Source organism: Atta cephalotes, assembly GCF_000143395.1.
Source record: "Atta cephalotes unplaced genomic scaffold scaffold00014, whole genome shotgun sequence".
Classification (NCBI taxonomy): domain Eukaryota; kingdom Metazoa; phylum Arthropoda; class Insecta; order Hymenoptera; family Formicidae; genus Atta; species Atta cephalotes.
The window spans coordinates 3568102-3584066 of NW_012130078.1; the positions used below are offsets into that span (position 1 = coordinate 3568102).

General features: G+C 31.8%; 1 protein-coding gene across 1 annotated transcript; it reads left to right on the forward strand.

Moving 5' to 3' along the window:
* Positions 1–7236: 7236 nt before the first annotated feature.
* LOC105617777 (homeobox protein Nkx-2.2a-like) lies at positions 7237–15056 on the forward strand. Its single transcript, XM_012199331.1, has 4 exons — positions 7237–7334; positions 9678–9784; positions 10124–10324; positions 14542–15056. Exons 1-4 carry the CDS (start codon positions 7237–7239, stop codon positions 15054–15056), a joined length of 921 nt encoding a protein of 306 aa, XP_012054721.1.
* Positions 15057–15965: the final 909 nt, after the last annotated feature.

The following is a 15965-nucleotide window of genomic DNA, read 5'->3' on the forward strand; positions in this document are numbered from 1 at the left end:
AGAGAGAGAGAGAGAGAGAAGAGTAGAGCATTTTCATAATCTGAGATTAAATAATAATACTCGACTGTTCAAATCTAACATAGCATACTTCTGAGAAATGTCTTGGAAATATTCTTATGACATTCATTGGACATAAAGTCATTCTCTGGATTCATAGGACGTCTTTGCTGTATGAATGACCACACGCATATTTGTAAAAAATTATCTGCGTTGTAAATGCAATATCATACCTCGAACAAAAAAAAGTTCAGTTCCGAGATGGTCAGGGTTACTCGAAATACTTAACGGAAATTTTTCCTCTTCACGTACCAGCAATAAAATATAAGGATCGTCGGCACGATCTCAGGTGTTTTTCTTTTCGACTACTGCGTCAGAGCAGGTACCGATATTGTGATGTTAATGGTGAGATATCCAGCAAAATCGGTGAATGGTCATTCAATACAGCACGTTTTCCGATTTCCGGGATACCCGAATTCTAAAAACGACAAGATCCGAAGTGTCAAGTGGCCACTCGGCCGACAAGTATTTTTACGAAACTAAGCTTTGACCCTACGTCTCCCTCCAAACCTAACGATTTGAGATGAAAAGAATACCTGCTAACATTAAAAAATAATATTCTTTTTTTTTCCAATATTATATTTCTTATTATATACTCATTATCTAATAATTAGCATTACATATAAATATTAATATAATAATACATATAAATATTAATATAATAATATATAAAAATATTATATATAAACAAAATTATAAATTATTCAATCAAAATTATTAAATTTTAACTGAATAATTATTAAACATTATTAGAAATACAAAAACTTCTTATTAATTAATCCATATTAATAAATCCAATTATTGTTTTAAAGAATATTCTGTTGATATATTATCTCCGAATTACTATCCATAAATTTCATATAGCCAGAGCACAAATTTATTGCCTCGGAAAAAATTTGCAAAATGTATTTGAATGAATCTATTTAATTACTTAAATGTATTTGAATGAATCTATTTAATTACTTAAATATTAAAGATATGGTTCACTTGACGCTACAAATGCTTCGAAGTTTTTGATTGACCAATCGGAAGAAAGAAATTTTATTAATTGATCAAAAAATGCTTCTTAGCATTCTTAGCATCAAGCCTAAGTTGAACAGTAAAATCTGATTATTATAGGGTTTAAAAGTATAAAAATGAATGGTCTAACAGGATAACCATCCGAGTTAATCTGCTGTTTGAAAAAACTATCCCTTTAACTCGCTTAAGATCTTCCGACGATTTCTATTGATAAACATTTATTTCGGATTTTCACGGCTTTTCGAAAGTACTTTCGAGATTTTTAAAAGAATATAAAAAAATTATCAAAACAGCAGCCAATTCATTTCAAATAGAAAGGAAGAGAGACAGAACAAGAGAACGAGAAGGATTTCTTTGTTTGGCCACCTGGTTAATTTGAACTGCTAGTTAGTGACAGTAAAATTCTGTGTACCGCTACAATAAGCGATAAACTGTTAACTGCTACATTTTACTAAGGGTTCGAATCGAATACTAATACGGAGACGAACGATCCCTACAAAAAAATGAAGGTAAAAATGAAGGTTGAGTCAGCGGTCAAAATCAATTAGTCGCAGAAAAAAAAGTTAAAGTTGCTGTGCTTTTAATAAAATAATGTGCATTAAGATTTTACTAACTTAGAATTGAAATAAAAGAAATATAAAATTTCAATGATATAATATATTTTTAACACTTTTAATACTTACACTTATAACATTTAATACTCATTACTCAAATTAATTTTAACGTAATATCAATAAGTAACTAAAAATATTGCTGTTTTTTGGCTAAAATATGATATCTTCTCTCATAAAAATTTTTTATCCCGGTGAAAAATGACAATTGAATCAATGTTAATTCGACGTCATTATTAAATCGACATCGATTCCGTCTCACTGGGATATGAACATATTAAGTATTGCAAATAAATTAATACTGAACAATATTTTCAAATATTAAGTTAAATCCCCGTCATATTGTTTGCACTCGCACGAGTTTTTGCGTTCAAAAATGTTATTAAACTAGAAAGCTCGGGAAGACTCCACTCGATCATTGGAGGGTTACAATAATTCGCGAGCACGACTGCACCGGTGAAGCGACTACTATCCATGGCGGGGAACGGGAGAGAGCAGTAAAACAATGAGACGCAGACAAATTGGGTTGCGTGCTCGAAACAAGTTGGCACAGCTATCGCCAAACAGTCGTGGGATCCCGGCAAATGTTGCTCGATTGCCCCGAGAGCTCGAGACTTCTCCATTTTTTCCCGCCAATGCTTGGAACTTCCTGGACAAGGAGCGGATCGAGGGGAAAGGAGAAATCCGAGAAAAACGACGGACGTCTCGCGGGTCTCTTTCTCGTGTTGAACACGATTCTAACCGAGTTAGCCGATGCAATGCACAACGAACCAATGCACGTATCATTTGAGCTCTTAAACTGCCATTCTGAGCTTTTATAAACTAACAGTGAAGATCTTATAGCACGCGCAATAATATTTTTCTATAAGATTATGGTAGACTGTATGAATAATTTTAATAATTATCTATCAATGCTGTTGAACACAAAACTGTTATAACATCGATATCAACTACATATCATAATCTATTTTATAGAATGCACTCTTCCCATACAGCACAGAATTTGCAGCAACATCAGTGTAATACTGCTGCAATGTTGCAGCATTGTTGCTACAATTTTTATACTGTAGGAGTTTAATTCCTTATTTATTAAATATTTATGTAACACCAATCACTGAAAATAATAATCAGTTTCTAAATACTTTGTAAATTTTTAAATACAATCAATCTATAACAAATTATATTTTCTATTTAAGTTATTTATCATATCAGAATTTTTCATGTAAAACGTAATCATTATCATTAATATCATATATATTTTCAATATATATTAGAAATTTATATTATAAGTATATTATAAATGGTATAATTTGTAGTACATAATCGTCATGTTAGTAATTCAGACACATAAAATAACTAAAAGTCAGCATCTTGACCATTACGGAATACAAGTGTTTTTCCTGCTTTCCGGTAGCCGTTAGATTTTATTTCCAGATTATAAATTTGACCAAGACGCAGCTATGAGAAAAGCAGAAAAGTCGGGTTCACCCTCTTCCGCACTTTTTGACTTTCTGTATGGTGGAGCCGCGCGATTGTATGACGACCGGTCTGAATAAACCGGAAACTCGCCCCATCGTCGCTTCTGTCCTTTTACCTGTTCCACGTTTCTAAATCGCGCTTTTCGAAACCCCATTTTCCAGCGTGCTACCGTCGGTACGCGCGTGCATTTATTGTGAGTGCCCGCATTCAGGTGCGCATCTCTCTTCTTGCGATTGGATACAACCTGCGATTCCATTCAACGACATCAACGAGTCCGACGAATCATCAATTTCGAAGAGTCGGCTGAACCGGGAGATCAAAAGTGTGATCCCCTGTTTAAAATGGAGCACCCAAATATTTCTTAAAATTTAACCATATTGAGAAACGTTTAAGATAAATTAGGGACTCCAAAGAACGTGGATTGCGAAATTCGCCTTCTTTGAAAGACATTTTCTCACTAAAAATTTCTGAATAAAAATTTTATTTTTCTTATATTTTTCATATCCTTTACATACACTTATATTTTCTCCTTAGAAAATATATGAAGAGGACACTTTTACCGAATACAGACTTAAAAATCTAATTTTGTTGGATTATTAAAATTTTTATGTGGAAAGTCAAAGGTAATGAACAACACAGCAAAAAGTTTTAACATTCTAGTGATCAGCTTAAGCTCTTACAAAATTATTTTGATGATCTGATAACATTTATTTTCAGATTTGTATCTGGCTAAATTTTTAAATCTTTCATCGTTTCTCTGTGTGATATATGCGATGTATTACGCAAAAAATATTGCAAAATATTTTGCATCGTAAATCGACAATATCTTGACATCTTTGGTAATCAATAATACTGTACGATCCTGACATGTAATATGGCTTCGATATTACCGTGATAATATTTTATCTGCGATCAAAATATCATGAAAAAAAGGTCGCAGCGAATTCGATTTGATTAAATCGCAGGGTTTGAAATTATTTTTATGCGACGGATGATACGTGTTGGACCGAATGATAATCGCAAAATAATCGACTTTATCTACCGCGTCAACGTAATAAAACCGTGTCCGTGAATAATAAGTGAGTGGGTGGATATAAAAAAGAAATCAGGTCAGAGCCTTGTCGTTGCGCATCATGTCTTTTTTTCACGCGCGCAAGCATCATGATTATCAGGGAAAAAAAGGAGACCTGATCGTCACGGAACGCGCACGTAATAAATGTCTCACTATAAAATTAACCGTCACACTCTTCGTCCGAATTATGCTGACAGTCTGATTTATTTACCTGTCGCAACAAATTTTACTTCTTATTTGATTATTCCGTCCATTTACTTCTTCGGTTACAGGTTTAGATTGACATCTTCAATTTGATTTCGCTTTTTTTAATTGAAATTTCTTATTTTAGTAAGCAGTGCCTGAAAAAATTATAATTGAAAGAATAAAATTCGCTCAGTATGATTACTAAACTTAGTAAATACATATCTGGCATACAGGATCATATATTCCAGCGATACTGCAGCAATATTGCAACGTTCCAGCAATATTACAGTACCAAGCAAACATTGCAATAATGTTACTGCAAGTTCTGTGCTGTATGTGAAATTTATAGAAAGTTCAACTTCAGAGAATTTATAAGATTTCATTTAATATTAATTATCTATCATATTATTAAATTAATAATAATGTTATAATGGTTATAATGGTTACTTATACTTCGGACATGGGAATTTGTTGAGACTTACTTATTGCACATGTATTTTCACTACGCTATGAACATTTGAATGTGAACAATTTTTATTATGATTGAGGATTGCTGAAGATGACTCGAATACAGCCGAAACGTTCAGTTCTTTATTTTATGTAATCAGTAGATACAATCGAAATATTTGTATATGATTTGCGCAATTATTCCGTATCAATGCTCTTAATTGCCCGTTTTTTATTTTATTTTTAAATTAATAACGTATATGATATTTTATTTTGTGAGGGAATATCTCGGTTTTCATAAAATTAAGCATATACTTCCCTTAGTCTCTTCAATTATACTCGAATTGACACCATTCGGTTTTTTGTTCAAGCAAACAAGCCCCTAAAAGAGGACAGTGAATTGATTGATCATACGTGTATCTCGCATTTATATTCGCATTTGTGTAACACTCATAAGTCGCGACCACGCTTCTAACCCAGTTTTACGTATCAATAGACAGCGATCTGAGTGCCACGAGGTCCGGAGAGGAAAGGGAGAAAATAGGACGGGGGTAGAGGGAAGGAGTGCGAGTGAAAAATCGAAATGACACGGTAAAAGTACCGCTAATGCTCTTTCACATTAACACTCGACGTAAAGTATGCTCTCGGTGTAAAAAGCCCCCTGATCGATGAAGCCCGGCGATTGGCTCGCTCGCCGAGCTGGATTGAAATCAACCCCCGGGCTGTCGGGCGAGGGTTTCCCGACACGCGACTATCCCATTGGTTGGCTGACGGTTCCACCCCTCGGCAACTTGCCCCGGTAACATTACCAGTCGCACGGAGTCTCCCGAGCAAGGGATATCCTTCCCTATAAGATCGCTAAAAGTGCCAAAACTTTGCTAGAATACACAAGTGTGAAACTTTAACATATACAAAAAATTAATATAGCACATTTTCCATGAAAAAATAGCGATAAATATTTTTAGAATTTTTAGAATTGGTTAGCAAAAACGCTTTTGTTAAAGTTATATATCAAATCATATTTTGGAAAAAAGATTATATCAAATTGTGCTATTTAAAGAAGTTAAATTTTTTTCATATGTAAGGAACTCTTAGTTATTGATCTCTGTAAATGGTCGCAATAAAACCAGTTCATATCTTGAAAAATTTACAAATATTTTTTGCTTTCTTTGTAATTGTCAAAAATAAATTATTTTATATATTTAAAAATATCAGTTTAACTTTAATAAATTACTTGCTGTTTAAATAAGACAAAAAAAATCGAACTTTTCATCAGAAATATATTATTATCATTATATTTATTTTTTAAATGAGACTTCTAAGTATAATAACAATAAAAAAAAATATTCTCCTATTCGACGCTTCTGCCGTGAAAAAGCTTCCCCAAGTTACAGCCGGGTGTCGATGGCAGGGAGGGATATGCGACGAGGAGAACGAGCTGGAGGGATGAACGAGAAATCCCCGCCTCCACGTAGAACCCGCCCTGCGCTTTGAGGGTGCTTGACAAGCGAAACTGCTCGAGGTAGGGAACACTAGCCGTCAAGTGCTCGTCGAGGACACTCAAAAACTACAAGGAGAGTCCTTCAGCAGCTCCGAAAAGGAATCGGTAGCCTGCTTTTCATACCTCACTCGAGCAGAGTCTTTCGCATAATCCATTAATAGTTATTTGTGTTAGTGATAATTGACGAGTGTCTCAAAAAAACGGCATAAGAATCGGTAATTGGATTAATCGGATTAATTATTCGGATATATGTGCTAGACTTTCGTTGCACATATCCGAATTGCCATTGTGTGAAAAATCAGTTATTTATGGTAAAATAGAAATGACAGTGTTGTGTGACAAAGATAGAAGAAAGTGAAGAAGAAAAAAAGAACTGAAAATATCATGGGCAGCTGCAATCGTAGAAAAATAGAAGAGACCAAACAGATTTCTATAAAAGTTACTCAAGCTGAAATAAAGAAATGTACTATAGAAAAAATATAATACACATGCACCGTTAATTTTCTTGAAGTAAGAACAGGTAAATTATAAATTAAAGATCTATACGCGTGGAAGATAGAAGACAAAAATTTCAATTTTCATCTGTATTGTGCAAAATGAGTGAAGGTGAAAGAAGAAAAATGAAATGAAAGAATAAAAAGAAAGATAGAAGGAAGAAATTTTCTAAATTATTAAACGAAAAGAAATTAAATTCAATTTCTGATTATTGAGCAGTTGAAAAAGATAAGAAAGCAAAGGTTAGAAAAAACAAATACGTGATGAATTAAAAGAGATCTTTTTAAACCTTAATAGTGCCATCGTTAAAGAGTGTAACATGTATCGACGCTAATAAAAATAAAAATCATAAATTTAAAAATCTCAAAATGGCAGATAAAAATAAGCTTTTACCCTGGCCGTTATTACCATATTCGGCTAGTCTTTTGAATCATGTTTGGTACAGTCAACTCGCATTAAACACTAGGTAAATAAAATAAATATAAGATTGATGTGTTTTTAGTTCCTTTTACTTTTTTAATTTTTTCTAAAATTATTTAATTTAAAACAATAATAAGAGAATCGTTGCACTTATCAGATATATCATTATAAATAAAAATTTCTTTATGTAATTGTAAGAACATGCATAGTGATTAAATTTTAATAATGTATAAGAAATAGTCTAATTTCTAATAGATAAATTGAAAAAACTTGGGTTTGTCGATCGTAATGTCATTTTTTAAATATCTTTTCGGATTTTTACGACCCTCAAATACTTACATGTGACTTTATTGGCTTCATTAAGATATATCGCTTATTATTGTGCGCTTATTATTATTGATCCGATTGGCTCTCGATATCCTTGATATTTACTAGATCACTTATTGATTGCACATATACTCAACACCAAAAAAATCATCACTAAATACTCTATGTTTACATGACAAGACGTATATTAAGCTCTCGGTGATGCCGACTATATAAGATAATATATAATATATAATTCAATTGCATTTAATTTATATAAGATATTATATTAATATATTTTATAATATAATATAGAGAAATGCAGTACATGAGAGAGAGAGAGAGAGAGAGAGAGAGAATCAGAATTATATAATTTGATCTAAATACTATGAACTATAAATCCTGACAAATAAAAATATTTTTTCTAATACTTTTAACATTAAAAATAGTTCTGCTTTAAAATTTAAGTTTTGAAGTTTATTACTTATTTTATAATTCTTTCATTACTATATTTGTAAATTCAATTCTCGCTCTAACCTTTGTCTAAATGATGTTTAGCAATGACTATTATCATTAAGATTATCCGGATACAATCTAAGAAACAAAAATAAACTCATTTATGTCCATTTGCTCAAGCACACATTATGTTCAGAGTTTTATATATCTGTGGACTTTATTAATAATTCTAATATCAGTAATTTGGAACTTACAAACATATAGAAGTTCATTTCTAATTTTTATCTTGTTATCTTGAAATATCGTACAATAAACAAGATATCACATAATATAAGATATCATATATAAACTTCATATATTCTTTTTTTTGTAGTTGATTGATTATTTGGAGCAATCGTTTATCTGAATTATCTCTCTAATTTGGATAATTGAAATTCTATTGCATAAAGAGAAACTCTTTAGTGACAAAAAATCATAATGATTTTCTGACGATAAAATTCAAATAATGTAAAAAATATTATAATTAGAAGAGATTGAAATCGCGAGCGATTTCAACGCTGACACTTTCAAATAATTATCGGCTCTAAAAACTTCAATTCAGCGGCATTATCTTTCTGATATTTTAATTTGATTTTTACATAATTAAGTCAAGATGGCATATTAAAATAAATAAATAAATTAGACTTATTAAGTTTTTCTGTGCATAAAATTCTGTTAAATAAAAACCGTCGTTTTAATTAAAATCACGTTCGTAACTGAAAATTGAAACGAGTTAAAACATAACGAAAAATTATATTAAATAATTATCATCTCAACTCGTCGCAAACTTCTTGTGTCCACCAAAATTTTCAAACGGCAGTCTATAAAAGAATGTATTCCAAAAAAGGTTACTCGAAGCATCCGCACTTCGTGCTGGGAATATATTGGAACGTCTAGCCAAACGTGACGCGATAATGGCTCGTATGGCTTAGTAAGCGGGTCCAAAAATTTACTTCTATACACAGGTCCGAAGACAGGTTGATTGTAGTCAAACGCGCACAGGTATTGTACCCTTAAAGACATTTCTTTAATCGGGTCTTGAAAAGGCCGGTGGCTTTTTGACGATCGTCACACAGCTTCCGAAACCAGTGACGATCTCGAAAATTAAATCTTACCGTCAAGAAGCGATCTTTGTATTGTACTGTCCAACGCAAAATCCTCGCAAAATCCGTTCGCAAAACACATCTATCTTTGACTTCCATTCAAACTTGCTATGAATATACGATATATACGTATATTTTATTAAAATTAAAATTATGTAATATATTAATTAATTACTGATAAGTATAACATAATATCTGAAACATAATATCAATCTATTCATCGCTGTATCTCGAGAGATTAGGAAGAACTGATTTAATAAGCACGTATTGTCATGTGAACAAAGCTTTAAGATTGTATTAACAATCTTACGAATCGAAAAGTGCACATAAATTCGTAAAATCAAGTGCATATTATCTTTTTACACACCAATTTATTTTTTATGAAAATTCTATATAATATCAAAATTTTTTTCTTTAACATTATTTATATATACAGTATTTGTTCGAGACTAAAATTATAGTAATTATGTAATTTTTTGTTACAGGCTATTGGAAAGTATGAAAATGCCGGCTAGAACTTCTGGTTTTGCCATCAGCGACATTTTGGAATTAAACGATGCCAAACCGTCGCAAGAAGAACCAGACGTGCAAGGTAATATCAAAATTATTAGATTATTAAATTAACTAAATTAGATTAAATAGTAATAAAGAAGAACATTTGCTATCTTTATTGTATTAATTAAATATAATTATAAAAATACATCTGATATTAATTTGTTGCAAGTTAGAACTGACAAAATTTATAAAATAATACAATTTTTATTATTTTAAAATATGAATATATTAATTTTATAAAAAAATTCACCTTAATTAAATTAATGTAGTTTTAAAATCAGAAAAATTTCAAAGTTTTAGAAATTTCTTTACTACGCACATTTTTACTTGGATAAAAGAAGAAAATTAATAAATTTACTATAATACTGTGTTCTAGGTACCACGACGGTCTTACCAACGGCTACCGACATGCCGTCGGCTTACCAGCAATTTCTGGAGCACACAACCGCCATGTTGCAACCTATGCACGCTAATCTGAACAGGGGTACACTACCACCGCCTCCACCTGGATTATTAGGATGGCCAACTGGACCGGCATTACCAACAACATTACCTCAACCCTTGGAGGAGGTGAATGGTAAGCGAACAAATACAATTATTCTTTATTTAATTGTTTACAAATCGAAGGCATACGCGGCAGCAAAATTATTAAAATCCATCGCATAATTTTGAAAGTGTATATTTAATTGTACTAAGAAATAATTATTCTTTCTAAATTTCTTGGAGTGACATTTTTTTTTGACTTCAACACTGAGAAAAAAGATATGGTAATGGTAAATAAAAAAAAGAGAATTATTCACAAGTGGCTGATTAGATTATTTTGTTAAAATAGCAACAACAAAAGTATAATATTTTTTTGTTAGATGAATAAAATTTTTTTATTTAGCAGTACAAATTTATTTGGTTACTTACGTTTTGTAAATAATAATGTAAAATTTAGTTGCCATTACAAAATAAGTAATTTCAACAAAATAATCACTATGGTAGAGCGAGAAGTGTTTCAAGGAGCGGTCAAAGATGACCTGTCTTCTCGTAAGAGAAATTCGACATCTATCTGTATAAAGCTGGGACAATTAGAGACTAATTTCATACATTTCTCGGCTCTCGCTACATCATGGCCAATTGTAATAATAACAACCATTTTTTCAGAGCGATTGGTAATCAAAAATCTAAATCTATTATATACCTTTGCTAAGCTAAGGAAGTTCAAAAATGTCAAACATAATTTCACTCTGTAGAAAATGAGAGTTATATATTATTTGTATGTAATTGTTTTGTTCCGGTAATAAAATGTTTTATTTCTAACTACACAAAAGATCTATAAACATCATACAAAACAATTTTGTATTAAATTATAAGTTCATTTAATAAATTCAACAAATTAATATCGTAGTAACCAACGATTTAATTGGTCATATATCAACAAATAGTTTTTGTGTCAGCAACATAACTTTGGTTCCATACAAAATATTTCTCTCAGTGAAAAGAACGAAAATAGTCACTACTGAAAAAGAGTGAAAATATTTCCACTCTTGAATAAGAGTTGAAAATTTTCGTTCCTTTTTAAGATGAAATTTCATTCTTTTAGAGAGAGATTCACTCCAAAGGAAAGAAGTCTTACTAATTTTTTTAAGTAAATCTTACTCCAAAAGATTAAAATCTCATTCCAAAAAAATCTGTCACTGTTATTCAAGAGTATATATATATTTTTACTCTTTTTCAGTAGTATTTTCATTCTTTTGGAGTGAAATTTCCAAGAAATTTAGAGAATTAATCTTTTAAAGAAAATGCGCGTAATAAATAAATTATTTTAACTGCATTCTCCAAATCACTTGCATCCTAAGGAATGAGATCTAATCATTTTCGATCGTTGCACTATTAAGACGCACATTTAAGACGCAAATTTTCTCACTGGTGCGCAGCAGAATGGACGTATACGCGCTTTTGCGGGCGGACGGGGAAGGGGGTGCGAGATAGAAACCCTTATTTATTTAGCACCCTACACTATTGGTCCGTGAGGGTTAAGCAGGATCTAATGGTTCTGTAAAAGGTCCTCGTGGATACCGCACAGCGATTGGTCCGCGAAAGAGGACAGATGTTGAGTTGGGGACAGATGCGAGAGAGGGGTTCCGTGTCCTCGACCCCCCAAATGAATCGGTATCGTCACGCCCAAAAAATTCGTCGACGACCTATCCCGCGTTGCCGTCTCCTTTTTCCGTAGCCACGGTTTGCATGAGCGAAAAATTCAGGCAACGTGTCAAACCGTTGAGAAACGCATCACGCGCGAATAATTGCGGTCCTGTAACAGATAAAGAGGGGAAAAGCACGATTGAGTAGATCTCTTTTATATCAGACATTTACATTGTTCGGTAGATAGTGTTAGGATTACACTGAATTCTCTCGAAGCTGATTTATAAAAAGTTTAGACGGAGTCAAATATCCCGGCCTGATAAATCTTGGAAAATTGTACGAACTAGACTCATGTTAGATTCTTTCATCGTCATTCACATTAAATTTGTTATAATCAGAATTTCAAACAGAATATAAAAATGTAAAATTCTTCTATCTCTATTTTTATATTAAGAAAGAGATTAGATTAAATCTTAATTGATCTACTCTCCTCACTAAATTCCTCGATAAACAAGTTTAAGTCCAAATAACAGCAATTGTATATACAGAGAGAGTAAAGTATTTGATACTTTACTCTTTGCATATATATAATTACATAGTTAAAAAAACTATGGTTAGGAGATCTAGTTTTATAGTTATTATTATCTATAGATAAAAAAAAATATTAGTAATAATAACCTTACATATATAATTCTCTCAAATATGAAAAAATTATATTATAAATTATGATAACTTGAACTATTAATATAGTAAAATATTTCGAATGATAAATAAAAATAACATTTTTATGTAATAAATGCAATCATCATCATAGAATGTAATTATTTTTTTAATATTTGCTAACTATTTATATTGTATAATAATACCTAAGAGATATGAAAAACCTTAATGCATGTTATAGTTGTAATGATCACATGTTGTAATTTTAATGTTGAAACAGTTATAATGTGCACAATTGAAACAATTATAAATTTATAATTAACAATGACAACAATTTAAAGAACTAATATCTAGTTAGACTCCTTTAAATTAATAAAATTAATAATAATTACAATGTAAAAAAGACTATAGGAGTCGACGCTGGTTATAAAAAATAATTATTAATAATAATTTTTAATAATGAGCTCTATCATCTTGAGCTCAAATCATCTTCAGTAAAACTCTCCATTAACGCAAAAAAAAAATTATTTTGCGATGCAATATCTCATTTTTTTTGCGTTAATAGATGAAGGATTTTGCTGAAGATGACTCGAAATAGAGTTGAAACGTTCAAGGTTTATATATGTATCAGATATTATATTTGATTATTATTAAAAATCGCTTTTTTATAATCAGCGTTCTTATAGCTTTTTTTACAATTATTATTAATTTTATATAAATTTATAATAGACCCAAAAAAACTATAAATTATAGTTAAATTATAGTACTTGCAACCATTTTTTTTCTCTCAGTGTATATTTTATATATTGTTCGAGTATAAAATGCATACACAATTGTGTATATAAGCACGAAGCTAAAGTCAGAAAGACATTTTTGATAAATAAGTAAAGAGAACGCGTCGTTCCTTCCTTCGTCGCCATCGCATAGCTTCCTTTGGAGACATTAGTCGGCAGCGAGTATTTAATTGAAATCACAGTACGACTGCGAGCACGATCTAATCTCCCATGAAAATGATATGGTTGATCCCATGGGGTCCAGCAGGGGTATCAAATAGGCTTTATATTGGTTCACACCCTCCCCAAGCGGGTTTGGGGGTCGCTCACAAAAGCATATTGTACTACAACGAAAGCCAGTATCCCGACGTTGTACATGAAATTAGCTAGTATCTCGGCCAGGTCGTAACATTTACACTTCGCTAAATAAAGTTATTGTATGTATATTTCTCGTAGCATAATTACCGTGTCAGTGAAATGACATTTGCCTTATCATCGTTTCATATTTTACGTATTGTTTAAATTTAATCTTTCATTATGTCGCGTTAAATCGTGAATTATAATAACAGTTTGTATATTCAATCGCTTCTATTTTCATAATTAATTAAATAAATTCTCTTATTATTTAGCGTCATGAAACAAAAGTTTAGGTATTGAAATAAAAGACATATTGTAGAGAGAAAAATTTATATCTGGAAAAGAGGGATGGAAAGAAAAATTTATATCCAAAGAAAACTTCCATGTCAAGTTTAACAAGATAAATTCAGATTACAAGAGTTAACTGTCTAATTGTGATTAGAATAAAGTGTGATTAGAAGAACTATTAAAAAATCAATGCAAGCTAGCATCTGCTGGTAATCAACGCTAAGAGCAATCGATGTCGGCTGAATCGAATTGCAGCTGCAATTCGTTAACGTCAATCAAGTAATTGAGTCAGTTGATTACTAAACACTATACTTCTGCGTCACTCTATCTAATTATGTATTTTGAAGTCTACATCAATGATCTACGTAAATAATTCACGGAAAAGTGTATAACAAGGTTAACTTAATTAATTACAAAAAAATTTCTTTTTGAATAATATTTCACATTATGTTAAAAATGTAACTTTTCTACAAATACTTCAAGATTAATATCAATTAGAAAAAAATAAGAAAGTGATAAAATAAAAATCTTTTAAAATACAAGAAAATGTCATCTTTAATTTTTTTTTTTTTCTTTATTTTTCCAGTTCTTCAACAACCAGACTCGACGAGCCCGGCGATCTCGGATATGTCGTTTCCGTCACAACAGGAGAACAGTCACGAATCATCGAAGGACGAAGAGTCACAGGACTTTGAGGACGAGCAACAGAATGGCAACGAGACGTCGCAACCCCACGAAACCGAGCATAAGAAACGCAAGCGACGCGTGCTCTTCTCCAAAGCGCAGACTTATGAGCTAGAGCGACGTTTCCGTCAGCAGCGTTATTTGAGCGCGCCCGAGCGAGAGCACTTGGCCTCTATCATTCGCCTTACGCCAACTCAGGTGAAGATCTGGTTCCAGAATCACAGGTACAAGACGAAGAGAGCGGCGAGTGAACGTGTTGAAGCCGGTGGCAGCGGTTGCTCGCCCAGAAGAGTCGCCGTGCCAGTGCTAGTGAGAGATGGCAAACCCTGCCAATCCAAGCTGATGGAACCTACTGCATATCCCGGAAGCGGCCAGGTCCCTATGGCGCCATATATACCACAGAAATATTGGTGGTAAAGTAGTTAACTGAACTGACTAGGATAAAAACAATCCAGAGCAATTTGTGGCGATTCACGCTGATCGACGATTATTGCGAAACGATATTGCAATTCCCGATTAAAATATTGTCGTGAACAAGAAGTCATAAACGAAGAGAACGAAGAAAGATGAAGAAGAAATTCAAGATGGAAGGTATGAATAATCTTACCAGTGATGTTGAACATGTTAAAGTGTTAGAAGGTTCGTGATAATGCGATAGTAATAATAAATATGAATTCGATAATCATCAATGACATCATCGACGATATTATCGTCAAGAAAGAAAGTATAAATAAATGATTAACAAGCATTAGTTGGAAATAATTAACGGAATAAATTTTGGAACATTGGTTCTTAAGTTCAACTTCTCATGCATATCTCCTCTTGAACGTAATTACAGACATAGACATGAAATGAAAAGCTAAATCATTTCTAAGTTTGACAACGTGTTTAACCATCAGATGTATTTCGAGAAACATATACAATCGGACTTCTCAAAGTAAAATTGCTTGATGTACGATGTTTTACAAGAGTGTTTAACACGCGCGTCCAACGAACTCAAAGCTGAGCTAAAATCAGTCATTATAGTCCTAGAAAGATATTTCAAAATTGAATGAATTTGAAATTTTTCTTAGATATAAATTTTTTAACCTTTTCTTTCAATATATCTTTCATTCAATGTCTTTCAACTTTTTTTGTAATGCTAAAAAATGAAAATTAGAAAATGTTTTATCAATTGATATTTGTTGAAATTAATATATTTTTTGGTAAATATTTTATTATTTTTATAAATATGCGCAATGAAATGTAGCGCATAAACAGTTATAGGCGAGTATATCTTGCACATAAAATATAATAACAAAAAAACTATAATAAATTAATTGATCT

Bases quoted from the DNA above. Each gene is read 5' to 3' on its own strand.
- LOC105617777 (XM_012199331.1), top strand. From the start codon at position 7,237: ATGGCAGATAAAAATAAGCTTTTACCCTGGCCGTTATTACCATATTCG. The intron at 7,335-9,677 runs GTAAATAAAATA...TTTTTGTTACAG, and splicing joins CAACTCGCATTAAACACTAG to GCTATTGGAAAGTATGAAAA. The intron at 10,325-14,541 runs GTAAGCGAACAA...TTATTTTTCCAG, and splicing joins ACCCTTGGAGGAGGTGAATG to TTCTTCAACAACCAGACTCG.